This window comes from Brienomyrus brachyistius, chromosome 7, assembly GCF_023856365.1.
Source record: "Brienomyrus brachyistius isolate T26 chromosome 7, BBRACH_0.4, whole genome shotgun sequence".
Lineage (NCBI taxonomy): Eukaryota > Metazoa > Chordata > Actinopteri > Osteoglossiformes > Mormyridae > Brienomyrus > Brienomyrus brachyistius.
Window position 1 is genome coordinate 27,504,923 of NC_064539.1, and position 27,150 is coordinate 27,532,072.

General features: G+C 42.4%; 1 protein-coding gene across 3 annotated transcripts in view; it reads left to right on the forward strand.

The window, feature by feature from the left end:
- Positions 1 to 27,150, forward strand: part of LOC125745936 (ras-specific guanine nucleotide-releasing factor 2-like) — a 46,884-nt gene that overhangs the window by 10,547 nt on the left and 9,187 nt on the right. The window contains exons 2-20 of one of the 3 annotated variants that reach the window (XM_049019252.1): positions 3,077 to 3,183; positions 6,420 to 6,567; positions 8,195 to 8,284; positions 8,436 to 8,689; positions 8,788 to 8,867; positions 9,337 to 9,530; positions 10,420 to 10,529; positions 11,750 to 11,868; positions 13,010 to 13,170; positions 14,167 to 14,233; positions 14,461 to 14,597; positions 16,096 to 16,178; positions 17,012 to 17,260; positions 18,624 to 19,027; positions 20,122 to 20,235; positions 21,124 to 21,213; positions 21,630 to 21,736; positions 25,363 to 25,475; positions 25,615 to 25,675. In XM_049019252.1, coding sequence (XP_048875209.1) covers positions 3,077 to 3,183; positions 6,420 to 6,567; positions 8,195 to 8,284; positions 8,436 to 8,689; positions 8,788 to 8,867; positions 9,337 to 9,530; positions 10,420 to 10,529; positions 11,750 to 11,868; positions 13,010 to 13,170; positions 14,167 to 14,233; positions 14,461 to 14,597; positions 16,096 to 16,178; positions 17,012 to 17,260; positions 18,624 to 19,027; positions 20,122 to 20,235; positions 21,124 to 21,213; positions 21,630 to 21,736; positions 25,363 to 25,475; positions 25,615 to 25,675 — 2,688 coding nt within the window. The remainder of the gene's footprint in view (positions 1 to 3,076; positions 3,184 to 6,419; positions 6,568 to 8,194; positions 8,285 to 8,435; positions 8,690 to 8,787; positions 8,868 to 9,336; positions 9,531 to 10,419; positions 10,530 to 11,749; positions 11,869 to 13,009; positions 13,171 to 14,166; positions 14,234 to 14,460; positions 14,598 to 16,095; positions 16,179 to 17,011; positions 17,261 to 18,623; positions 19,028 to 20,121; positions 20,236 to 21,123; positions 21,214 to 21,629; positions 21,737 to 25,362; positions 25,476 to 25,614; positions 25,676 to 27,150) is intronic. The other 2 variants (XM_049019254.1, XM_049019253.1) reach the window with 2 other exon arrangements.

Here is a 27,150-nt window from a genome sequence, read left to right on the forward strand (position 1 = left end):
TCTTAAAAATCAGAGGGGAGCATGAACACAGCCCCCCAGTACCAAAAACTGTGCAGTAGAGATTCCCACATTCGTGAAATTGCCAGGGGTGAGCATAGCCAGAGGAGAGTGGCTGGGGCTCACCGCAGGAGAACCACCTCCGTGATCAGTGTCCCATATGTTCCCGGATCTCCCCGGATGACTCAAGTACTTAAAAATGCAAGGCTTCCAGATTGGTGATGGGGGGGAGGGGGGGTGTCAACAGCAGCGTTGACTGCATGACTGTGGTCAATGGGACACCAACAGGGACAATGTGCAGGCAGTTTGGCTGCTATGGCCGGCCAGTCCTTAAAGAGAAGCTCAGCTTTAAGCGTCTTCTTTGACTTCAAATCTGACTCTACAGGGCTCAGTACAGGCTTGAGGGATGATGCTAACAGGGGCTGCTTATATAAATCCATCCATTCATCTTTTTTCATGCCATTCCTCTTAGTGATGGTCATGCAGCTTTTCGAGAAATCAATAGGTTTTCCCGTCTATAGGCTTGCAGATTTCCTTGTTTTATAGTTTGTTGGAAAAGATCATTCAGTTTTCATTTAGGGGAGATTATTTTAACGCTTAGCGGGTTACATTAATGTGAGGTTTATTCTCATATGTGAGGGAACACTATACCTTTAAGGGGCTTACATTGAGGTGACAGTCCATTCACGGTGGTCATTCTCCAGTGGGCCCAGAAAGTCACAGCCCTGACCTGCAAAGACCACATGTGCAAACCTAGGGTGGTTCTCAATACCCAGAATGCAAGGATCGTGCTTGTAGTCTTGACAAAACCTTGTCTTGCTAACTTGCCTTCCAATAATGAACTTGGGGCACAATGAATCATGGGATGGGACTCATTCATCGAGGATGCAACCGATATATCCTTGATATTTGGGGGGATTTTTGTTCTGTCCTGAGAATTCAAGTACGGTCAAGTACGCACATTGAGGTCTCCCTTTTTCTCATATCTCAGCTTCTTCCCAGCTTGAGCTCTCAGGCCTGACCTTGGAGACCCCGTTGCACCCCGTTTCGCATCCTAGTCACTCACCAGTCATGTCCCGTTAGCACCTTTTGAGGTTGGCGGTGAGGAAACCATGGTTACCGCCAGCCTGTGTGGCGCTGATAGCCTTTTACTGGAGCAGGAGTGCCTCCCAACAAGGCTATGATGTCACAGTCATATGGGGTAAAAGTTAGCAAATAATCTGCATGATGTCTGTGACTTCTGCTCACACTGCAGTGCAAAAACTCACTGTTGTCACAGTCTGGCTGAGCTTGTTTTGTGCTCTTCATTGTCACTGTCATTATTAAAAGGGCAAAAAGAATATAAATCTCTGACCGCTCCCACCCTGCTTGGAATCTCTTCCAGCTGATGCCCTCTGGGAGGCGCTGTAGGCATTTGCAGTCCTATCTGCCAAAACATTCTGCAATAAGGACACCCATCTCTAACCCTAGCAGAGGTTACATTTGCACTAAAATCTCCTTTGTCAATCCTGCATTATCTGTGAACATTGTCTCTTGTGCTAATCATTGTTTTTTATATTTTTTTTTGCTATACTGATTGTCCAGCGTGATGTTGCTACCTAGCTATGTTTCATTAAATAGCAACGTTTCATCCATCCATCCATTTTCCAAACCGCTTATCCTATTGGGTTGCGGGGGGTTCGGAGCCTATCCCGGAAGCAATGGGCACGAGGCAGGCAACAACCCAGGATGGGGGGCCAGCCCATCACAGGGGACACTCACACACCATGCACTCACACATGCACACCTACGGGCAATTTAGCAACTCCAATTAGCCTCAGCATGTTTTTGGACTGTGTGCAAACTCAACACACGTGACCCAGGCGTAGACTCGAACCCAGGTCCCAGAGGTGTGAGGCAACAGTACTAGCCACTGTACCACCATGCCGCCCCCTAAAAAAAAAGCGATGTTTCATTTAATTTAAAAGGAATTTAAAGGGAATTTGTGCATTGGCCATTTTGTAGAAATATCCACAGTAGCCTTGGGCTCGGTCAAAAGTGTTTTCAGTCATTTGAGATGTGAGCTTTGCATGTCTCAGTTTCTGATTGGCCCTGAGGCCTTGGTATATGCACCACACAGCCTCTTTCAGTTGGGATTCAAAGTGTGACACCTGCCTTTGTCTCCTGTGGCTTTTTTGTGGCACAGAAGCACATTGTCAGCGGTTGCCTGCCCTGGGGGGTTTTCAGTGTCCTTCCTCGTGCTCCGCTGCTACCTGGATGTCACATCAGGGGCTGCTCCCTGCCCCTGCGGTCCGTTCCACCTTTGGAAATTAGCTGCTGAGATGGACCAATAAAACATCCACAAGAAGCGAAGTGGAAAGGGGCACGAGCTTATAACCAATGGTCTTTGAGCTTATAACCAATGGTCTTTGAGCTTATAACCAACGGTCTTTGAGCTTATAACCAACGATTTTTGAGCTTATAACCAATGGTCTTTACGTCACTGAGGAGACAGTGTGTCACGTCTCCAGGGCTCGGGTTTGAATGGTTTGTCTGCCTTGGTGTATGTAGTGAAACTTGTGAAAGTATTTAATTGTCATTGTTGACACACTACAGTGCGAAACCACTTGATGTGTCCTCTGCATTTAACCCATATGTGACATAGCGGTGGACAGCTATTAGTTAGCGGCCGGGGAGCAGTGCTTGGGGGCTGTACCTTGCTCAGGGTACCTCAGTGGTACCTTGCTGGTCGGGGATTCGAACCTGCAACCTTTCTGTTTATAATCACGCTAATTCTAAATTGTCCATATTGTTTGTCTTTGTGTTAAGGGGGACTGGCATTCAGCACAGGCACAATGTGGCCCAGTACTGCATAAGCAGTTATGGAAAATGGTTGCTCTAGTAATGCATTCGCCAAATGGAAAAATGCTAATGCTAAATAATTAGGCTGTCTAATAGGATCAAAGTGCAGTGAAAGGTGTTTATGCAGCATGATTTTATGCTGTTTTGTATTATCCATAATGCTTTGATATTACTGACATGGCCCAAGTATTTCTACGCTGGTATACTCAGTTCTGTTTTCTCTCCTTTAATCCCGTAGTACTACTTCCTGGTTATGTTTGGCCACGATGGCCAGAAGCCTCTGGAGCTGCGAACGGAGGAGGAGCTGGACTGCGACGACTGGGTGGATGCCATCCAGCAAGCCAGGTACGAGCGGCTGGCACTGCCAGGTTCTCCAGAGCTTAATGCTGCCAATCAGATACGTTCGCATCATACCGCAAAGCCTATGCATCCCAGGTCAGCCGTCTGCCGCAGTTCTGTCCCACCCCATCACCTTCTGCAGGGAAAGCCCCCGATATAAAGTATTATTTACAGTCAGTCGTTAGCCTTTACCTAGTGTTCAATGTCTAAAATAGGCTAACTGCTAAAATGCTGCTTTTATTAGCTGCTGTTCTGCAGTATATTAGCTGTTAAATAACAGATGTTTTGCATAGCAGTTAACCAGCAGGGTGAAGTGATTATTGAATGAAGCGTGTGAGTGGGGTTGGTTCTCTGTGTGGCTTTCGCTGCTGAGTTCCCTGCATCTTTAATTCATACGGAAAATGAAAGGGCTGCTGTCCCACTCCAGATGGACGTCTGTCCACCGCTGACGTTATATTTGTCAGTGTTTCAACACACTACTTGTTTTCTTGAAGGATTGTCGTGAAATATTTAATATTAGGGCTATATAAGGTTTGCATGTATTTTACTTTACATTCCCTACCTCAGCCAGCAAACAATATATAACTGTGGTTATAACCACATAACACTGTGGTTAGACAAAAGTGTTTTTATTTCAAGTTCATATAATGCAGGTCTGTTCTAATTCCCAAGAACAGCCCAGTTTACGGTACTCAAATGTAAAAAAAAAGGAAAATGATGAGAATGGGGGAAAAAATCCATTCTTTCGTTAACTGCTAATAAACTTTGAAAGCCTTGTGCTTTTCGCATTTTTATTTCTAACCTACCTGTGGCACTTGAAAGGGAAAGTTTTATTGAAAGGCAGTCAGTAGATGGATTTGTCATTCTGATATTAGACCAGTAATCAATCATAGTCAATTCACCATGATAACACTGAATCCTTGAAATCAGATGAATATTGTGCTAGTAAGATTCAATTCTGCACATTTTTCCTTATTGCCTGTCATGCTGTTTTTTGTACTAGTCATATGCAATTTTATAATTCCATCCATCCATCCATCCATCCATCCATCCATCCATCCATCCATCCATCCATCCATCCATCCATCCATCCATCTTCCAAATCCGGTAGAGGGTTACAGTGGGTTTAAATTACATATTTTTGGACATGGGGAGAAAATTTAAGGAAGAACAGGTATATGTGTGCTACCTACTGAATCACGCTGTCATGCTGTCCCACAACTGAAATTGCTGTAAATTAAAGCTTAAAGACAGTAATTAGTCTCACTCAGTGTTTACCAGTCTGGTCTTCAGGGACCCACAGAAAGTCCACGATTTTGCTCCCTCCCACCAACTGTCCGGCAGGGAGCTTGGAGGCAGCAAAAACATGGACTGTCTGTGGGTCCCCGAGGACCAGTTTGGAAAACACTGGTCTAACTGCACGTCTATGGACTGTGAGCGGAAACCTGCATGACAGAGGGAGAACATGCAGACTTCACTCGGAGAAACCCCCCAACCCTGTGAGTCAACAGTCCTACCCATCGAGTCCCCACTCTGCCACTATACATACCGGTTTGTCAATTATCAGCATGTTACGACTTCATTACTGTTAGGACATGCAAGACCAGAGTACCTATATCATGGTTAAACCATTAGGCTACTTGATCTAACCTACATTCTGTCTGAATTTGGTCGCAGCAATCATGTTAGCTTGTTCCATGCTTTGTCAGGCCCACAAAGGGCGACAAAAAATGCTGGACAGATAAAACCCTTTATTAAGGCAGTTGCCTTTGCGTGTGAATGAGCCAGACTGATTCAGCCAGACTGGTGAAGCCCACGCAGACGGAAACAAACAGTCCCTTCCCTGACAGTGACAGTCTGTTATGTCTATTGTGTGTGTGTGTGTTTGTTTTTTTTTTTTTGCTATGTAGTATACTGTTAGCATTGTGATCTGACAGGAGACTCCTATCGGAAGAGTGACGCACGTTCTCTGTACCTAAAAGTTGCAGTTGGCTGACTCCCAAATGACGTGCGCACTAAACCGCATAGACCATGAAGATGAGTGTCTATTGTAAGGTCTAAGTCCCGACTGAGGCATAAACCACATCATTATGAAGCTTTAAGGTCCACTGTTCATTCGTCATTGTTCTGTGTAATGGGCATTGCACGGTATTCAAATCTAATGCAAATAATGAACCTACTCATCTAAAAACATGCTCAAACTTATTTTTTCAAGCATTCAGTATCATTCTCCCCTTAATTGATATTTTCAAGTCATTTAAATTTTTTTATAGAAATCATTTTGGGGTCTATTGTTCCATGCGCGTAAGTTAAAACAAGCATGTATAAAAGTCCCAATATTTAGCTTGCAAACAACTGTAACTTATTCCACTGTACACAGTATTGTGATGATATTTTTAAAACAATGCCTTTTTGGCATTCATGAAATCTTGCTGATAAAATTCGACAAAGAGGGTTGAGTCCCAGTTAATTCTGTTGCCAAGATTTAAAAAATGACATGCTCTGTACCATATTGTCGTAATAAGGCTCTAAACTACTAACAATTTTAAAACTCTTTGGAAAAGTTTACCCATTTCTCTACACTGCTTGTATTTGTGTTTGCCGTAATACATCTGCCCTTTGTTGGTCTGGCGGAAAACCATTGCTGTGGGCATGCATTGACCACGATGACCGTGATGTATCTGTGGAGTAATGTAATACATAAGCAAGAGTCCGCACGTGGAAAAGTCAAGTATGTACTATACTTAAGATATAAACGCTAACGCAGTTAATGACAAATAACAAGATTCATTGTGAACTATTTTTATTACTGATTATTATCAATGCTACCTGTTAGCAGTCGCAGTCCTAGAAAAGACAAATTTTTGCAGATATCTGGCCACACAAGACCAGTGTAGTTCTGTTGACAGTACAGTGCACAGATAAAATTTTGTCTAAATGTATTTATTCTAGTAAGAGAAGTAGCAGTCTTGGCAACACCAGGGATGGTCCCAGAGATTTTGGACCCCATGAAAGCATATCAAAATGAGTCCTCAATCCAGACCAATCTAATTATGTTCCTTTTTTAGAGCACCTGTCACTCAGGGCCCCTTGGAATTGGCCTAACTTTCCCCTGCTTTACAGCGCCTCTGGGCAGCATTGTCAGTTAGTGTTGGCAACCCATCATTTTTTTGGGAGTAGTCTTTATAGTTTGAGTATTTGGAACCTGAAACACAGCCCATATCTCTCTTCGTGGCCTGCAGCTACTCTGACATCATCATTGAGCGCGAGGTGCTGATGCAGAAGTACATCCACCTGGTGCAGATCGTGGAGACAGAAAAGGTGGCAGCCAATCAGCTTCGCCACCAGTTGGAGGACCAGGACACTGAGATTGAGAGACTTAAGGCAGAGGTAGGTGCTGGAAAGTACTGCTCTACCTGCTGGTGGAAACAGAAAGATATTAATGGTTTGTTTCTTGGATAGCAAATGTGGAAAGTGAAACTTATGTTACTGCCAATGGGTCCCTTTCAAAACATTAGAATATAGGGTTGGACCGATATTCGAATATGCTTTATCGATTATTTCCGCAAAATATATATATAGATTATCGATAACATCTAAACTCTTGATCATGAATGAGACTATGTTTATGCAACCTATTTTGCATTTATGTTTACAAGCACTACATAGGTAATGTTCTTTTGTAAAAAATGCCATTAAAATGGTGCCGAACAGCCTATAATTTCCAATATTTGGTTCACATGTTTTTGTAAAACATCAGTTTCTGTGTTGCAGGGCAGAGATACCAGGCAGAAAGCTTTACAATCTAACGCAGGTCTAGCACATCAGAGCCCCTTTTATCGTGTGTTTCCAACTCAGGACAAAAACAAAAACTTAACAAGACGCAGTTAAAGCATTCTTTTCACCTTTTATTTTCCCCAGTTGAAACAGATGCATGCATGAAATTGTCAGGGTTGGTGCCAGTCTGAACCTGTCCTATGAGTCTTGTTTTTCTTTTTGGCCAGCAGGTGTCACTGGCCATCCTGCTTTCCCTTCTCTGTCATGTAGCACCTCAGTCCCTAGTGTGTTTCCTTGCTCCCTGGGTCACCACATAGTGCAATTGGTTGAGTGTGTGGCTCTTAGGCTGAACACCACCAGTCTTGAGTTTGAGGCTGACCTTTAGTTTATCCTTAGCTTTTAGTATTGCTTTTCTAGGTCTTTGTTTTGTCTCCCTGTTTATAGTCTACCCTACTTGTGCCTTGTTGGTTTATGTTTTGTTTATACTTGTTTTTAGTCTTTCCTCGTCTAGTTAGTCCCTGTGCTGGTTAATGTTCCTTAGTTTCCTGTGTTTGTTAATTGTAATGTATTCCACGTGTTACTTGTTGCCTTTTTCTGATTGGTTGATTTTGTTGTGGTCAACACCTGCCCTTTTTGGTAACCCTTTTTTCTATGTGTATTTAAGTGTCCCAGTTTTGCTCTGTTCTTTAGTTGTCTACTTTGTGGTTACTTTATTTTTATCATTCATTTTCTTGTTTTGACCCCTCACGGTCATGGACCAAAACCAGATAGTCTATGATGATGTAAGGATGGACTCAGAGATGGATGATGGCCCTGGAGAATTGTGCTGTTATAGCTGCTATAGTCTGAGGAAGGTTGAACTTCTCCACTGTAGAAAGTACATCCTCTTAAAGATTAATTAATGCTCATCACGGGGAAATTTGGGCTTGTAACCAGTACATCTAACCTGTTCCGCTCTTCTTCCCAAGGCTAGTATGGTGTTCTGTTTACATGTTATGCTGCGTCATTTCAAAACCTGACCCATATGACACCATTTTATTTTATTATTTGTGGGAAAGTCTATGACAAAATTAAGGACTAGAATAAAAATTGAAAAATTCACATTTCATTTTTCAGTGGCACGTTTGGACTGAAAACCCAGTTGAGATTCTATGATAATAAATCAGGTGATAGGCTAGCTACATTTTCTGATGTTTTGTATGTAAACAGATGTTTTGAGTAGCATTTTTTATTCTTCTAGATTGTCGCCCTAAATAAGACGAAGGAGAGGATGAAGCCATACCAGGTCAATCAGGAAGAGGATGATCCAGATATTAAGAAGATTAAAAAGGTGCACTGTTGATGCTTATGCCTACGGTGACTCGATTTTGTTGGTGTTGATTCTTCATTAAAACCTGCTGAGAATACTAGGCCCGCATGCCCCCGCAGCATTCTGCATTCTAATGACAGTTGTGTCTCGTCCCTGTGCTGTCTCCATGCAGGTGCAGAGCTTCATGCGTGGCTGGCTGTGCAGGCGGAAGTGGAAGATCATTGTTCAGGATTATATCTGCTCTCCCCATGCAGAGAGCATGAGGAAGAGGAACCAGATCGTCTTCAACATGGTGGAGGCTGAGACAGAATATGTCCTGCAGCTCTCCATACTGGTCAATTGTTTCCTGCGACCGTTACGCATGGCTGCCAGTTCCAAGAAGCCTCCCATTAGTCACGATGACGTGAGCAGCATCTTCCTCAACAGGTCAGGCAAAACCAGAGTATTATTTGTCTGAGTCTGCATCCTAATATGTGTGCTTGTTGTAGAGATTTTTTCTAATTAATTCTTTCCTTTTTTTCCAGTGAGACAATCATGTTTTTGCATGAGATATTCCACCAAGGCTTGAAGGCAAGGATAACTAACTGGCCAACACTAGTTTTAGGTGAGTTGACTGTGGTGATTTTTGCCAATTGATTTTTCATTCAAAGCTGAGAAAAGGGGAGTTTAAATCAAGATAATATGGTGATGTCATGGACTTTCTCCTAATGTGGTAGCACCACCCCAAGGAATTCAGACTATTAAACAAGATGCTCATGGCTGCCAATGGCAAAATTATTCCTTTTTTTGGAATAAGTACAGATCATGCTTTATTTGTTTGGAAAATGAGCTTGAATGTTTAGCATAAGGAGAGCACAATTTATTTGGGTGGGGGCCCATGGGATAAAGTCATTTTTGGAGCCCTATCGACAGCATAAAATGTTGCTTTAACAACCATAAAATTAAATTTGGAGCTCCCTACAACTTGGGCCCCTGCACTACAGCCTAGGTAAGCTTGTGCTTAAGTCCGGCCTTGTGCACAGTTAGTAAGGAATCAGCCTTAATTGTTCTGTTCCCTCTGCTGTGGCCTATAGCTGACCTCTTCGACATCTTGCTGCCAATGCTGAATATCTACCAGGAGTTTGTGCGCAACCACCAATATAGCCTGCAAGTTCTAGCTAATTGCAAGCAGAACCGCGACTTTGACAAGCTGCTGAAGCAGTATGAAGCCAATGCTGCCTGCGAGGGCAGGATGCTGGAGACCTTCCTCACCTACCCCATGTTCCAGGTAGACCCCTTAGTTAAAGACCCATACAGTACTTCAGAACCCAGCTATCTTTTCTTTCCAGGGGCATCCAAGAGGCATGGGTACCCTGGCAGATTCAGGGAACCCAGGTCTTTATTGGGGCTCCTGAATCCATCCATCCATCCATCCATCCATCCATTTTCTGAAACCACTTGTCCTATGCAAGGTTGCAGGACTCTTGTATAGGAAAAATGATAATTAATACACAGAACTTTATTTTACAGTGGGGTCCCCCCCCCGCACTTGGTAAGGGGGTGCAGAATTTCTGGCTGCTCCTCTGGCATTTAAAGAATCTGGTTCTAAGCAACAAAGTTTTACATTTACTGTACATTATTTCGTGAATGAATTATGATTTCAGTAAAGTTCGGTAAACATTGGTAATGATATACATTATATCAACATTACAGGTCTAGATTGAGATACTATTTCAATAATGGGAAACTTCTGATGCTGTCTGCTGACATCTTATGATGCTAAATATAAAGCCTGTTCTAAAAAATTTGCTTCATGTGAGATAAAATTTGCTTTGTATATGAGGATGTAAATCAGGACGCGCATAGCCCGCCTACTGGGTTCTCAGCTTTGCACCCGTGCGATCGTCTAAAGTTTGAATAGACATTTTCTTATTAAGATAATGGATGTTATTCTTTCGTAAAATCCGAAAGCAAAAATTCCCGTTTTTAAAGTCAAAGTAAACTTTATTGTCATCTCTGCTATATACTGTACAGGTACATAGAGAGACTTAAGTATTAAGTAAATTTATAAAGTGATACATAATATTGTCTCATTAATGAGGCATAGTAATGTTCCATTGGCACTGGTCACCGTGGTTACGCCAGCATGACGCGTGATCCCCCTCTGACCCGAACAGATCCCTCGCTACATCATCACCCTCCACGAGCTGCTGGCCCACACACCACATGATCACGTGGAGCGCAAGAGTCTGGAGTTCGCCAAATCCAAGTTGGAGGAGCTTTCCCGGTGAGCCCAGCATGCACTGGGAAGGGCGTGTCTGTCTGTGTGGAGGGGAAGGTTCTCCGATCAGGTGTAAAGTATTCCCAATGTTAACCTCCTGTGACTGTCAGCAGGGACTGCGGTTGAGTGTATGTAGGGGGTTATTGAATGGAAATAATTACTGATCTGTATTAAATAATAAAGCAGCAGTAATGTGCTTATAAGCTGATATTTTCACATGTAGCTCATAAAAACAGCGACAGTGGAAGTTTGCTTGCACAGATTTAACAGAGGGAGTTAAACACCAGCGGAAAAACATGTCATGGTTATGTGAGAACCATTGATTGAACAAAGGTTAAAGAGTTCAAAATAAGGAGAATATGAATGAGTACAGTGCAGTATCTGTGGAATACAAATCACATTCAATCTTGTCCATTGTCCATCGTCGTATGCTAGACAGAGTAACAGAGGAGGGCATGGAACCTATCACATACAGCATAGAGGCCAGAGCCTATCCCATACAGCACAGGGGCCTGAGCCTGTCCCATACAGCACAGGGGCCAGAGCCTATCCCATACAGCACAGGGGCCAGAGCCTATCCCATACAGCATAGGGGCCAGAGCCTATCCCATACAGCACAGGGGCCAGAGCCTATCCCATACAGCACAGGGGCCAGAGCCTATCCCATACAGCACAGGGGCCTGAGCCTGTCCCATACAGCACAGGGGCCAGAACCTGTCCCATACAGCATAGGGGCCAGAGCCTATCCCATACAGCACAGGGGCCAGAGCCTATCCCATACAGCATAGGGGCCAGAGCCTATCCCATACAGCACAGGGGCCAGAGCCTATCCCATACAGCACAGGGGCCAGAGCCTGTCCCATACAGCACAGGGGCCAGAGCCTGTCCCATACAGCACAGGGGCCAGAGCCTGTCCCATACAGCACAGGGGCCAGAGCCTGTCCCATACAGCACAGGGGCCAGAGCCTGTCCCATACAGCACATGTGTGAGTGAATGGTGTATGAGTGTGCCCTGCGATGGGCTGGCCCCCCATCCTGGGTTGTTCCCTGCCTCGTGCCCATTGCTTCTGGGATAGGCTCCGGACCCCCCGCGACCCAATAGGATAAGCGGTTTGGAAAATGGATGGATGGATGGATGTAATGCATTCGTACGATGGACACGTATTTTAAAAGCTATACGTTTCATTCTAGCCAAAGGTGTGATGTAACTGTTTGTGTTGCTGCAGGGTGATGCATGACGAAGTTAGTGACACTGAGAATATCCGCAAGAATCTGGCTATCGAACGCATGATCGTAGAGGGTTGTGACATCCTGCTGGACACCAGCCAGACGTTTGTCCGCCAAGGTGCAGTTCAGAGACGAAGCGTCTTGAAATAGTATTTCATTGTGGTTTGATGGTCCACTTTCATAAGATGCACATCCATGTTGCTGCTGGAAATGGTGTATTATGTAAGAAAATGACACAAACACTTTTTAGCAACATGCAGACACTTTAAAAACAGTTTGTAATGCCTTGAAAATGAAATTCAAATTAAAGGAGGTGCTAGGATTACTTGATTTTGTGTTCAGTTATTAATTGTATTTCATGCTTTGAAATGTTTGTAAAATCAAACACATTCTATTCATGCAGCCAATCACATAGCTTCTGTTTTTTTCACTGTGACCACTGTGGGAGCCAGTCTCCCTCTTGGGATTTTTTAGTACAGTTCCTTTCCGTCTTGCACTCTTCATACTTCCACTGTTCTCCTCTACTCTTTTCTTCTCACCATGTTCCCCTCACTCCCCATATATACTTCTCCTTATGTTCCATGTTGTATCTCCATATTTCCCTCTCTTGATGTTCCTCTTTCTCATCATGTTCCTCTCATTCCCCTCTCCTTATCTTCCATCTTCCTCTCACTCCCTATATTCCCCTCTCCTTATCTTCCATCTTCCTCTCACTTGTTCCCCTCTCCTTATGTTCCATCTTCTTCACACTCCTCATATTCCCCTCTCCTTATCTTCCATCTTCCTCTCACTCCCTATATTCCCCTCTCCTTATCTTCCATCTTCCTCTCACTTGTTCCCCTCTCCTTATGTTCCATCTTCCTCACACTCCTCATATTCCCCTCTCCTTATCTTCCATCTTCCTCTCACTCCTCATATTCCCCTCTCCTTATCTTCCATCTTCCTCTCACTCCCTATATTCCCCTCTCCTTATCTTCCATCTTCCTCTCACTTGTTCCCCTCTCGTTATGTTCCATCTTCCTCACACTCCTCATACTCCCCTCTCCTTATGTTCCATCTTCCTCACACTCCTCATATTCCCCTCTCCTTATCTTCCATCTTCCTCTCACTCCTCATATTCCCCTCTCCTTATCTTCCATCTTCCTCTCACTTGTTCCCCTCTCGTTATGTTCCATCTTCCTCACACTCCTCATATTCCCCTCTCCTTATCTTCCTCTTTCTCACTATGTACCATTGACTCTTTCCCTGCCTCTTGTCAGGTTCCCTGATCCAGCTCCCCACGGTAGAACGGGGGAAGCTTAGCAAAGTGCGCCTCGGCTCGCTCACCCTGAAAAAAGAGGCAGAGAGGCAGTGCTTCCTGTTCACCAAGCATTTCCTCATCTGCACTCGCAGCTCAGGGGGCAAGCTGCACCTGCTAAAGGTGAGTTGTATGCCAGCACATTCTCCGCGAGGCTGAATGGCGTGTGGCTCTGGTGTGTGTATAACTCCGTACCTGTAATTGGAAGGTCACCGCGTCGAATCCCATATCCGGCTGAGTGGTGTTGCGATTGGGCCCCTGAGCAAGACCTTTAACCCCAGATTGCTCCAGAGCCACATTCTGATCCCTGCTTTATCACACGAATGTTGCTTTTTCTGCTTCTATTTGGTTTGTTGCGAAAAGGAAGAAAAAAAAATAATTTTTTTTTTGAAGCACACAGTACCTCAGCGAAAAAAAAATGGATTTAATCCAATGGTGAATCAAACTCCAAGCAGGATGGAGGCTGTTTTGGCTGTGGGTGGAGGTGCAGCACTGTTCCCATTCAGGCTTCAGAATCGGCCTTTTTCCCTCCATGTATCTCCCGGAGTCTGAAACGAGCCCCCCCTCCTTCTCTCCATCTGCCCCTTCTTCATCCTCTACACTTCCTGTATTATCTGTGCAGCTGAATCTTACAATCTGGGTCTGATTACTGGCATACATTTTTTTCTGAATTAAAACAAATATAACGACCTCACAGTCTTTGTTACATATTGCTGCTCCAAGCATTGGTCGGGACCATCCTTTGTGCATCTGGAAAACTTTTATGTAATGTTCTGTACATATTTCTAATTTACATATTTGTTGAAGATGAAAAAAGGCCCAAATATGTAGTTTCTGGCTCCTAAGAAGAAAATAAAAAAGATCACATTACTGTACTACTCAGTAAAGCGATACTGCATGTGCATTATGAGGAGAATGTCAATAAAACACATATTAGCATATATTATTGGGCTAATGTGATGTACAATATGGTTTATATATATATATATATATATATATATATATATAAAAACCATATTGTACTTCACAATATGAATATATATATATATATATATATATATATATATGCAAAATGAAGCATTTGAGACCCATTCTGTCCAATCCCTTGTGCTCCCACAGCAAGGCGGGGCTCTGTCTCTCATCGACTGCACGCTCATCGAGGAGCCTGATGCCAGTGACGAGGAACGTGAGTGTAAAACTGCCAGTTAACTAGCAAATCATCAAACCATCCAACACTGGATTTATGTGGGATGTTTTTTTTCCACTATAAAATATGTTTTTCCACGAAAATGAAAATGCTTAAGTGAAAATTACAGTGGCGGATGAGTCTTCTTTGTTTAGTTCCAGGCTAGTATACATCGTATTCTTTTAACAATTAAAAAAGCACCCTAACCCCATCCCATGCCCCTTCAGCCAACTCCTCAGGGCAGGTGTTCTGCCACCTAGAGTTCAAGATCGTGGTGGAGACGCCGGACGGCCTTGCGTTCACCGTGGTCCTGCTGGCCCCGTCGCGCCAGGAGAAGGCGGCTTGGACCAGTGACATCAGCCAGGTGGGATGTCCTGTTTGCAGGAGAGCTCACCTCCGAAGGGTGTGTCGTCCATCCGCCTGGCCGGGTGATTCAATTCAAATGTAGTTTCTACTACCTGCTAGACTGTAGCCCTTTTGGAGAAGATGAGTCCATTGATTATTTAGTCCAGTTTAGTCTATTATTTCGGTCTATTTGTTAAAGCAGGTATGGAAATGCATCCGGTTTTATATGTAGACAGTTCTGCTTAACATTTCTCCTGGATTCAAAAAAACTGAACTTTGCATTATTCTTCTTGAAGTTTGATATTTGTTTTATCTGTATTTATGAACATGACTTAACAAGACTTGAGAGTGAACTGTGAGAGATTTCGGGAAATGTCAGGCCAACTAGAGCGTCTGCCTGAGTAGACAAATGAGATATCAGGGGAATTGCTGTTTGATAGGATGGTAAACAGGGATATTTATCATTATTTCTAGTCTTGTTTCATCGATATCCTAATTTTGGCTGACTAACTTACAGAGAACGGTCCATACAGACTAACAGATCTAGCTACATCGTTCAGGTTTCGTTTGGGAATTAGTGAGATACAGAAGGGTTGTGTATATATGGAAGTATTGCACACAAAGAAATATAGAATATCTGTTATCATAAATGATGTTTGAGTATTTACTAAGCTAATATTGTCAGCAGCTGGTTTAAAGGAAATTATTTTAAGCTAGCCTTGAGACTGAAACGCATTCACAGTACTATAGCACCATTGCTACATTACCATTAAATCTTTTTCTTGTTTATAATGTCATTATATACAGTGCAACATGTCCATAGCTTATAGTTCGAGGATTACAAACCATAGCTTATAGTTTGTTTTTACAATCTGCTGTGCTACTAGTTGTTGTTATAAGCGTAAAACACTTATACTTATAAAATACTTATACCTTATACTTATTCTTATAAAATACTTATACCTTATACTTATACTTATAAAATACCAGGCTGTCACCCCCTTATCTGCTGTTTTTATGCTTCTCTTGATGAAATGGGGTATGCGTGTGACGTCTCACATCCACTGAGTGGCAGCATTAGGGTTCAGCTTGAATGCGGAACCTCTAAACTGGGAAATAACTGTCATCTGACAGACTGTACAAACAGATTTAACACGAAGTTGGATCTATCATTTTAGAGACTGCAAAAACCTGAATTAATTAGTATCGGACGTGGATCGGTCATATATGGCCGATACCCGATTTGTCAAATAGGTCTGGATTGGCACCAATATTTATATGCATCTCTATGCCATATTATATAATCTTCACTGTCATTTTGAGTAGGTTTTCAGTGTTGCTGTTAATTGACAGACATTTTTAACCAAAGCTACATTATTGTTAAAAATAAGCATTTTATTGTACTAGCAGTTGAGGATTAATAGGTCATGGTGGGAGGACTCTTTCTAAAACTCTTCTTAAGACATGCCTGCATCCTGTTTAACACACTGATGCTCACATTCCTCATTCCCTTGCAGTGCATCGACAACATCCGGTGCAATGGCCTGATGACTAGTGTGTTTGAGGAGAATTCCAAGGTCCCGGTACCTCACATGATCAGGTAAATGATGGGGGCTGTCTGCTGTCTTCTTCTTCCTTCACGTTGGAGTTCTTAATTTCCATATTCCGTTGAAAACTGAGATAGGTTCACTACACTGGTATCTCGTAACCCCTCACCAGTATATGCCTTATGCAGTAGGTACTGGATGTATGGATTTTGGACTGACTTGTATGGCTATAAAGTGGTAGATCACGTTATTTAAATCCTTGCTTTTAATTTCAGTGAAATATGTTTTTAAACCCTTAATTTATTGAATAGCAGAATGTAAGCAGCATACATTAGCATCCTAATAGCTTTAATATACATTTATAACAAACATTCTAATTGTATAATGTTTGTAATTAATGTAGATTAAAGCTGTTAAGGTATGTTAGGATGTTAAGGTGTACTTGCATGCTGCCTAAGAATGTTCTATGAATGCATTATGAATGCATTATGAAGGTGCACTGAATGTTCTATGAATGTGGTATGAATGCATTATGAATAATGTAAAGCGTTACCTATAATTGTGCAGTACATGAAGCATGGATGAATATCTTAAGAGAAGCTTTGTTTTTCCATGTCTTGTATTGTCCTGTGTAGCTTGTGTATGGATCTGTATTGTTTTATAAATCTTATAATAACAACTCTTATCCTTGTTTGTCAGATTGAGTGGTATGAATGCATTATGAATAATGTAAAGCGACCATGTTTGTCTAGTTTTGTCTGCTAACTTGATATCACTGTGTCTCTTGTACCAGACTTTTCTGTGTTGCCTGTCCGACTCACCTAAACCCTTTAAGAGAGTCTTCCCACAGCCCAGTCACAGGCCACTTGGTTGTGCTCTTCATTAGATCCGATGCGCGTCTCCATAAAGATGATGTTGACATTTGCTTCAGCAAGACGCTCAACTCCTGCAAGGTTCCCCAGATCCGCTACGCCAGTGTGGAGCGTCTTCTCGAGAGGCTGACCGACCTCCGCTTCCTCTCCATCGACTTCCTCAACACTTTCCTGCACACGTACCGCATCTTCACTGCTGCCACTGTGGTCATGGACAAGCTGGCCGACATCTACAAGAAGCCCTTCACTTCCATCCCAGTCAGGTGAGAGGGGTATTCCCAAACTGCCTTCAAGAAAAGACACAGCTAGGTCAAATCCAGCACTTCTCATTCCTCTTGGCCAAGAAGGGTCAAACCACCTTCCAGTCAGGAAGCAGGACGCTACCTTTTACAGCTCGCAATTTCTTTTACATCAAAGGTAGGTCATCTGCAGCTGTGGAAAAAAGCAAGAAACCATTCTATATTTTTCAACAAATCTGCATTTTGAAATACTGGCTTAATTGTGGTTCTGCTGACAGAAGGCTGTGCTGAACAGCGGGATGCTTCCAAGTTCAAAGTGTCTAACGCAGCAGTAGACAAAAATAAGGTGAAGCAGGAGACACTGGGAATGACCCGAAACCAGTCAGATAAAGGGCAGAAGCGACTTTCTAATGCCAGAGACGACCGCTAACTTATCTGACAGTTTCTCATGAATCGGAGGATGACATCAAGTGACCTTCAGAAGGGAAACATTAAATGCAGGTGTGAAGTGCACTGCTAGGAGCGTTTGTATCAGGCTTCGAGAAGTAGCACTGAAGTCCCATAAAACAAAGAGAAATGAATGAAAAACAGCAAAGAACCAGGCTGCAGTTTGCAAACAAAATTATTCACAGACACGCACCCATAAAATGAAACAAAAATGTGCTGTGGTCTCTTAATTTTTTCCGTGACTGTATATTCCTTATCCCCAGGGTACAGCGAGTAACCAAAGCAGGTGGATCCCTTAACCTCATCCAAAACACTGATTTGTATAACGTTTTACCATGCATCCGGTAGCTGAAGCTACTGCTTTGTTCCATGGTCTAATGTTGGGCCATATGGCAGTATTTTATTGTAACCAGTTACAATTCTATCCACGATATGCATTTCAGAGGTACCTTTACAATCACAATGCTGCATTTACGTTTACTTTAATTTGGCATATGCTTTTGTCCAAAGTGACATACGAGTAAGATAAATAGCACATTGCAAACATATGTGCTGTTGAGGAATCGACTGAGCTTGGCTTCAAAATGAATGTCTAGTTACAAACACACTATTTAAGACTATTATTATAATGACAGAACAAACGGCAAATGTCTATCATGGGGAGCTTGCGTGTATGGAGACTGCAGCAGTGCTACAACAGAAACAGACCAATGTGAAACGAAGCGATTTCGGCCTGCATAGCTCTGTCTGTATATCTCACTTCTTCGTCAATTATCTGTCTCATTGGACTAGAACTAAAAACTGTTGAGGAAGAACTAGTTCCAGAAAAGGTTCTGCTTCGATCCATGAAATCTCCTGCACGTTCTGAAGTAACCAAGCTTCTTCTAATGCTCTCTTTCATATTGTGACTTATTGTAGAATATCTTCCCCCCCATCATAGGTCGCTGGAACTCTTCTTCGCCACCAGTCAGAGTGGGAGGACTGGGGAGCTGCCGAACGACAAGTCCCCCCACCTGTGTCGGAAGTTCTCGTCGCCCCCACCCCTCCCCATCCCCCCCCGAGCTGTGTCCCCAGTCCACGCTCGCAAACTGTCCCTCAGCTCACCGGTGGGTGCCAAGACGGGGGCGCTGGACCTGTCCACCTCAAGCCCCGCCTCCAGCGCCAGCAGTCCCACATCGTCCCTGCCATCAGGCACCTCGTCACCCCCAGGTGGCACCAAGGTCCCCATGGATCTGAGCCGGGCCCCCCCCTCACCCGAGCACGGCCCTGCCACCCTGGAGGAGGGTGGAGAGGTTCCCCGCGTGGATACGCCTGGGGCTAAACTGCGCTGGAGCATTCGCAGGAGTAGGTTTGGAGAACCGGAGAGTGTTCCCTCCCCACATCTCTTTTTTATGCGCGATGGGCTGTGGCTTTAAGTCACAAAGAATGAACGTTTCAGCGTCTGCCCATGACAGGTTAATTTATCTGTTTTCTCTATAAAATTTATTCATCTGCTCATTTTCAGCTGCTGAAGCACCTCATGATGGAAATCTTTCCCAAGAGCTGTCTTACAATATGATACGGGTCACATATACAGCACTGTGCAAAAGTCAAAGTCATTCAAAGGAAGGTGTCTAGTACATGTATATTTGCTCAAAAAAAGCACAATTTAACACTGTTAATGATCAGTAGCATAATGTTTGTTCGTTTCTCCCAGAATAGATAGGTCAACAATTCAACAAAAACATGGGTATGTTGGATGGTTAATGGAAGTACTGGATTGCCTTTAGCAGAGGTTTTGAAATAGCTAAGCTAACACACTTTGACCGACATAAAATCATGGTTTTACAGCAACATAAACCTCATTTAAACATAACTGTCTTGACAGCCAAAGACTTTTGCACTATACTTACACTTGTAGTGGACATCGATTGTGCTATTTTTCATCTTTCATCTTTGTGGTCTCCTGTGGTCCTGAGGAAACACAAAGGCTGAGGCTAAGTTAGTAAATAAACTGTGACTATTTCTCTCACTGACACGCTGATTAAACGCAACTAGCAACACTGTTAACCCTGATAATAACCCTATACAATAATTTGGGTAATATTTTTGCCTGTTTTTGTAAGTATACTATTTGGCCGTTGACCTGGAAGGGGGGGGTGAAGACCGGTTGCCCATATAACATAAGGCTCTATATACTATATTATATGTAGACAATATTATGCTAATGTTGGGGAAGAGAGATCAACCCTCACAAAACTGGGCCAATTCCTGAACTTCCCGATGGAAAACTGTCCTGCTCTACTCTTGATCATTTAGGTTACACATGTTGTCTGTTACTCACATGTGTCCTGCACCATCAGCGGGCATGTGGAATAACATCTGCGAATCCAGGAGTCAAAGTCTCAATCAAGATGTGACCGAAGGTTGATGAGTCTCAATGTTCTGCCCTTTGACAGCGGTGCTAGAGTCTGTGTCAGTGGAGACCCCCCCAGTGAGTGAGCCAGGAGACCTGTCCCCATGCCGGTCGCCTTCCACTCCCCGGCACCTAGCTCGCTACAGGCAGTCTGGAGGTACGTCCATCTCTGCCATCCAAACCGATGACCTATGGAGAAAAGCCTTTCCTCATCCAGGTGTTACGGAGGGAAGCTCTGGGAAAAGCAATACAAGCAGATTAACTGATCTGCTGCCCATCAGTTTTTTGCTGACCTTCAGAACAGAAGGACACTTGACAACTTTTTTTTTCTTTAATTTAAATGTTAAAGACTTTAAGCAATTAGAAAATTGCTGTTAGTCAAAAGACTTACCAAAGGATTAGCAAAGTCAACGGTACTGTATTAAGATTGTAATTCATAAACCAAAAGGAAAATAATTCATTTAAATAAGACTTCTGGATTAACTGAATGACAGATCTAGGTAAACAGCCTCCACTTTCTGCTGTCAGGTTTAATTTGTCATAAAATCCCTCTGGAGACAGGAATTGAATTTAATGAGCTGAATGAATCCTCCAGCCTTTCTTCCTCCTTGTATAAGTATTGACCTTGCAGGCGGTCTGTCCACCAAGATGTAACAATGAGCATCTTTGCTGGCCTTGAGTCAGTTTCGCATTTGTTAGATCGAGTCGCAGAGTTGAATTTGGGGGACACGTTGTTTACATATCTGGCTGAGATGTTTTCTGTCCAGACCTTATATGTCTGTCTGTCTCTCTGTCTGTATCCGTCTCTTTTTGCATTGTTTACATATATTTATTCACTATTATGTATATACACCATTTAACTATTGTGACATCCTCCCTTGATCACTTGGCATTATCTCATGCCACTGGATACCGATATATGAGTGGTATGACAATGGTGTACATTGACATAAACCCAAATATGAAGTGATTTTAAGTGGTATGAAGTGGTATTTGTGTTTAAGGTCCCCTTTTTATTTGTGTATTGATGTCCGTTGTTCTCTAGTCCAATCAGCTGAGAGCTCCCGCTGCTCTGTGTCTCCCACCTCAGCTTTTGCCATTGCCACAGCCGCAGCTGGCCACAGCAGCCCCCCTGGTGAGCCCCTATGGAGGGTGGGGGGAATTATTTCTATGTAGCAAACTTCTCTGTCAGATCCTTCAAAGGAAATTTAATTGCGGTTGTATATACGATTACACAACCATAATTATACAATTGTATGTTTATGCAGCTGTGGATTAATCTATACTTTAATGGGACAGACCCAACATTTTTGTTTTGTTTAGTACTTTATTTAATGACTTGAATTAATCTGAAAAATTTCCCCCACAGCAGTGGAAGAATGTTTGCTCCATCACTTTTCTAAATAAATATCTGAACGTGTTTACGCATGTAGCATTTAATTCCATGGATGGATGCTTACATTAAGCTAGTCTTTAACGTAAGCTTTTCCTGTGCAGTCTTGGCATTGAAGGGCCTCCTCTGTATACACATATGCCGGTCTCCTCCTTCAGGTTTCACAAACTCTGAGAGAATATGTGATAAAGAGTTCATCATCCGCAGAGCCGCGACAAACCGGGTCCTGAACGTCCTTCGTCACTGGGTCTCAAAACACTCGCAGGTGTGTGCCGCCCTCTTCGCTCCGCTTCCGGTTATACAGAAAGGGGTATATGGGTGGATTAGTATGATTCAGTGGGATCAAAAGATTGAGCTTGCAGGTTGTCTTGGTGTCTGAACCGTACATAAAGGGTATGGTAATATTCGTCATTTGTAACATTGAAACAGCAACATCAAAGAGCTATTAAAATATGCCGCATTGTGGTATCTAATGGTCAGTACGATTTATGGTCAGTCCTTTTTACGGCTGGTTCGTACTTCACGCACATGCGGATGCACCATCATGGTGCAGTGCTTTTCGCTGCGGGGTTGGCCTCGGAGACCACACACGTGGGCCTCGTGAGAAGGCGTGTACCACTCAGATTTCCATTCGGTGATGCTAACGCGCCTCAATCATTCATTGGTCAGGGGAACAGGGGGAAAATAGCAGAAAGTCAGAAAGGAGATCGGACCAAAAGATGGTATATATTACCATCTCTATATTTCTACCCTCTCTGATCAAACTGAAAATGAGTATGGCTAGTAGATTTGGAGAGAGGTTGGCTGAAGAAGTTTGGAAATACAGTTCATCTGATTCCTAGTTAAGGAATTATAAAAGCTCCTAAATGGCTGTAGACTAACAAAAATACCTGTCTGCAGTATGTCCCTGCCTCACTGTTATATTAGCTTTCATTTTTTTAATTTAGTCTTTATTATATTTTCAGTTTTGCAGTTTTCATTTAAAATTTAATTTAGATTTGGTTACATTTCAATGTGGTTTTCTGCGCTTTTATTTTAAAGATGTATTATCGATTTATATTTTAATTTCAGTTAAAGTTTTAGTAATTTTAATTCTGGGGATAGACGGAAACTTGTAGTACTTTGCTAGCTACTTGCAAAATGTCGTGATGTGATGTCGTTGGCTATTTCTGTGGTCTGAGTACATTGCACGAGAGGCCAAAACATAACCAATTCACCGCTTAGCTAAATAGCATTTAAATACAGTAATGAAAAGTGTTTATTTTTTATTACTTTATTTCAATTTAGTTTTGATAAACAATATACTTTTCATATAGTTATAGTTTTTCCTTCATTTCCATTGCTTACTTTAGTTTGCTAAAAGGTTCATTAATGATAATAACACCTACTTATGTATACTTATGTAACCCTGCATATTGTAAGTGTATAATGTCTAACAAAAAATCGCATTTTTAATATAACATCCATACTGCTCTTCATAAATGTGACTGAAGGGTATATTTCCTGTACAGCACTAAACCCAGGCCTGATAGGGTAGTACGAGGTGCGATGGCTCAGATGTGTGAATAATCAGGATCGCGGGGGGGGGGGGGGGGGGGGGGTTGGCACCGCGGTACTCGCACTCACTGCAGGGAGTATGAATCAGGTCTTAGAAGTACTTAGGGTGCCTCAAGCGTTTTCGTGAAATGCGTGTGCATGCATGTCTGTGCCCTGGCCATCCCGTCCAGCCTGTACCCCTGCCTTGTGCCCTGTGCTGCCCTAAGTATGCATAATGTCAGATTACATTTAGATGGGCATAACATATGAATGCCATGCTTACGTCACTCCCATGGAAATAATCACATATTTATTAGAGTGAGCTTTCCTAAGAATGCACACAGAAACTGACAGCATGCGCTGTACGTAACAGCGAAAGACCAGGGTTTTCTATTACGCGGTGCTCCTATAGATTTTAATAGAACAGTGAATTATTAATTTTTTTTTTTTACTATATTTTGGAATCGTGCCAGTTGATTGAGCGTGACGGTCACTTGAATGATGGATACAAGAACCTTTTCTTGTAAATGTAATGTTCCGTCATTGATGATATTTGTTTTAGGCTACATGCACGAGCCTCTGTAATCCTGCAGGACAGAAAGCTCTGCGAAATGTCACCGTCTTCCTCCCGCCACCGGGTGTTTATTAACATAATTTAGCGGCATATTACTTGTGTCCTGTTGTTTGGAAGCTTAATGACTTGGCATTTTTACAGGAAGGTTATTTGCCGCCGAATATTATGGAAAAGCTGTTTTTCCTCCATCTGCTGGGAGCACTGTGATTAGGAGCATCTTGTTCATCTTGTGGGTGCTGACAGGGGTGGTTATTACTAATTCAATACTAATTCATGGACTGGGGAGTTAGAGAAGGCAAAACTGCAAAGATTCCAAATGAAGTCTCCGTAACGTTTGCTAGTGATCAAAGTCGGAACCTGTCAGAATCTGCGAAGCCCTAAAGCAGAGCCAGAGGCCAAACTGTTGGGACTCCAGTGAGTAAAGATTTCAATGCAATAGTTGAATAAGACCTTGAACTAGGTTTCTGACGTACTATTAAGATTTGAACTACATACATTAGTACATACATTAGGGTATAAGTTCAATGTGATGGGAAAACCATACAATGCAATCTTAATGTTTAACTTTCTACATGATTTCCAGAATTAATCCCCTGACTTTTTGTCTTTGTTTATGAATGAATCCATATTTTTAATCTGTTTGTATTCCTCTTATTTTAGCAATAATCGTGATTGCTCTTTTTATATATTGGTATTCTGCAGACTTTTGGGAGTACATAAGATTTTAGCTCTGGTTTGCTGCTGCTGCCGTCATACCTGGAGCTGCAGATGCCTTGGCATGCAAAGCAATAACCCAAAAACTGTTTGACAGATACAGAACTTCACGCCAGCACTGTATGGGTGCTGAAATGTAACTTCTTAAATTCTGAGACTGATCACCCCAAATTTGACACAAAAAAGGGATGAAGATGAAGATTATTTGAGAGCTTGAAATTGAGACCATGAAAAACTTGTGTTCACATTTAAGGGATTATGTGAGCTTTATTCATTATTTCTTGGGAACGTTAAGCTAAAATTGTGCACAAGATTTAATACACCTTACCCACAAAAATAAAAAGCCCCCCAGGTGCCCCCCCGAGGGATCGGTGTATCCCATAGTTGTATCTATTACGTTTCTTATTGCTATGTCATGGAAAATGTTGGTCTTAGTGTAAATGAGAAAAAAATAGAATAAAAATATTTATATGTGTAAAATATAATATAAACAACACGTAAAGACGTGCAAATTAAGACGCACAAAAAGAAATGCGTGTAACCATGTAATTGGTGTGGACAAATTCTGCAAACTGGAATGTAAATGGAACATGTAGTAAATTAATAGGTGTAATTTCAGAGTTACGTATCACACCTCAAAAACTAATTTTTCGGCTTTCATATTTCCCGTTGATCCATCCAGTGCTGCTAGAAATTGTACAGATTGGTGATTGTGGGTCAGGTACATCTTAGATGGGTGGAGCAGGTGATGGGGCTGTTCGGGGAATACAGTCTACTTTTAAAATTTCATCCTTTCTGCTGATTCTTATTTATTTTTTTAAGTATTGTGCCTTTATGACCTGATGGAAGAACTAATTTTACTGCTCTTCTAATGATTCATTTGTATTTGTGCCTCTTTTCCTGTTTAAGCTGTCACTCATAAATATAAAATACTTGGGATGTAGCTCTGGATGACTGCATGATGTTGTGTCTTCCTGCCCCAAGTATCAATTGCAGCAGTATAGTCTTAACATTAAAGCAGTAACTTATTTTTTAAACACCTAACTGCTTTGGTTCTTGTCCCTCAGGACTTTGAGATGAATTGTGATTTAAAGATGTCTGTCATCTGCCTGTTGGAGGAGGTACTGCGTGACCCTGACCTGCTGCCTCAGGAGCGGAAGGCCACGGCGAACATTTTAAGGTGCTTTATTAATTATCATAAGATAGGATAGTAAATAAGTTACATACAGGGTTATCATCTGAAGAATGTTGTGAATGTTGTGCTGGATGATGATGAAACTGCGAATACTGTGTAATACTCACAATTCTATTTTTAACAGTGTCCTTTCACAAGATGACCAGGAAGACACACAACTGAGGATAGAGGATATTCTGCAGATTGTGAGTTTTCTAACTTCTAACCGATCGATTATGATCCTCACTGATTTGATCTGAAAAGGAACAAGTTGATTTGTTAAATTACAGCCGAAAGCAAGGTTGGACTGGGATTAAATGCCAGGCCTGGGCTTTAAGGTCCCCCACAGCCCCACGGTAAATTCTACCAAGCTGGGGAGGGGGGAGTGCGGAGGGCTGGCCTCCCATTGCCCCCCAGTACTTTTTCTTTGAGAGGGGATGGGGGACCCCACAATAAATTTTTGTCAGCCTACATTTCCCATTGACCCACTGGGAAATTACCTGATATACCAGGGGGTCAGTCCAGCTTTATATTTAATAATTGGTGAAACCACCTGGGTTGTACAATGGTATGTTCAGAATATATTCCCAGAGACTGAATAAATATATAGTATTCATTGATAAAGACGTAACTAAATTCAAGGGTTATATGACAAGAAGCAGTATTCATGATAAAGCATAAATTATAAATCAGATGTTACGTATAAACGACAATATTATATAAAAAAACTGAATGCATGCCTCTTCCAGAGAATATATTTAATACAGATTAATAAAGCAGCGAGGCAGGACATTTTTCTGTTTTATGTAAATACTACATTTACTAGCACACGCGAATGGCACAAACAATGAAAAATGTTAAATCGTTCTGAACAGATGTTTCCTTACATTATTTGCCTTTTAAATAGTCATATTGCATCTTTTGTTCTCTGCCAATTAGAATGACTGAGTCACATAAATAGGCTAGTTTAGCAGAATGGGATTTGTGCATTTAGTGTAGAGATATTTCACAGAGTGAGATCAGATAGACATATCACAGTTATTACTTTTCAGGTAATAAAGCACAGATAGACTTTATGGACCAAGCTATTAGGACACCTGGCCTACAGGAACCTTTATGACATTCCATTCTAAACCTGTAGGCATCAATATGGAGTTGGTCCCCCCCCCCCCCCCCCACCCTTTGAAGCTGTAACAGCTGCCACTCTGGAAATTATTGTCCATTGATCCAGAAGAGCATTTGTGAGGTCAGGCATTGATGTTAGATTGGTAGACCTGGCTTGCAATCTTCATCCTAGTTCATCGCCAAAGGCATTCAGTGGGACTGAAATCATGGCTCTGTATGGACCAATCAAGTTCTTCCACACCAAACTCACCCAACCATGTCTTTATGGACATTACTTTATGCCCTGGGGCACAGTCATGCTGGAACAGAAAAGGACCTTCCCCAAATTGTTCCCACAAAATCGGAAGCAAATGTCTTGGTATGCTGAGGCATTAAGAGTTCCCTTCACTGGAACTAACGGGTCTAGCCCAACCCCTGAAAAACAACCCCATACCATTATCCCTCCTCCATCAAACTTTTCATCTAGCACAATGCAGTCAGGCAGGTAATGTTCACCTGGCATCCAATAAACGCAGTCACATCCAGACAGAGAAGCGCGATTCGTCACTCCACAGAA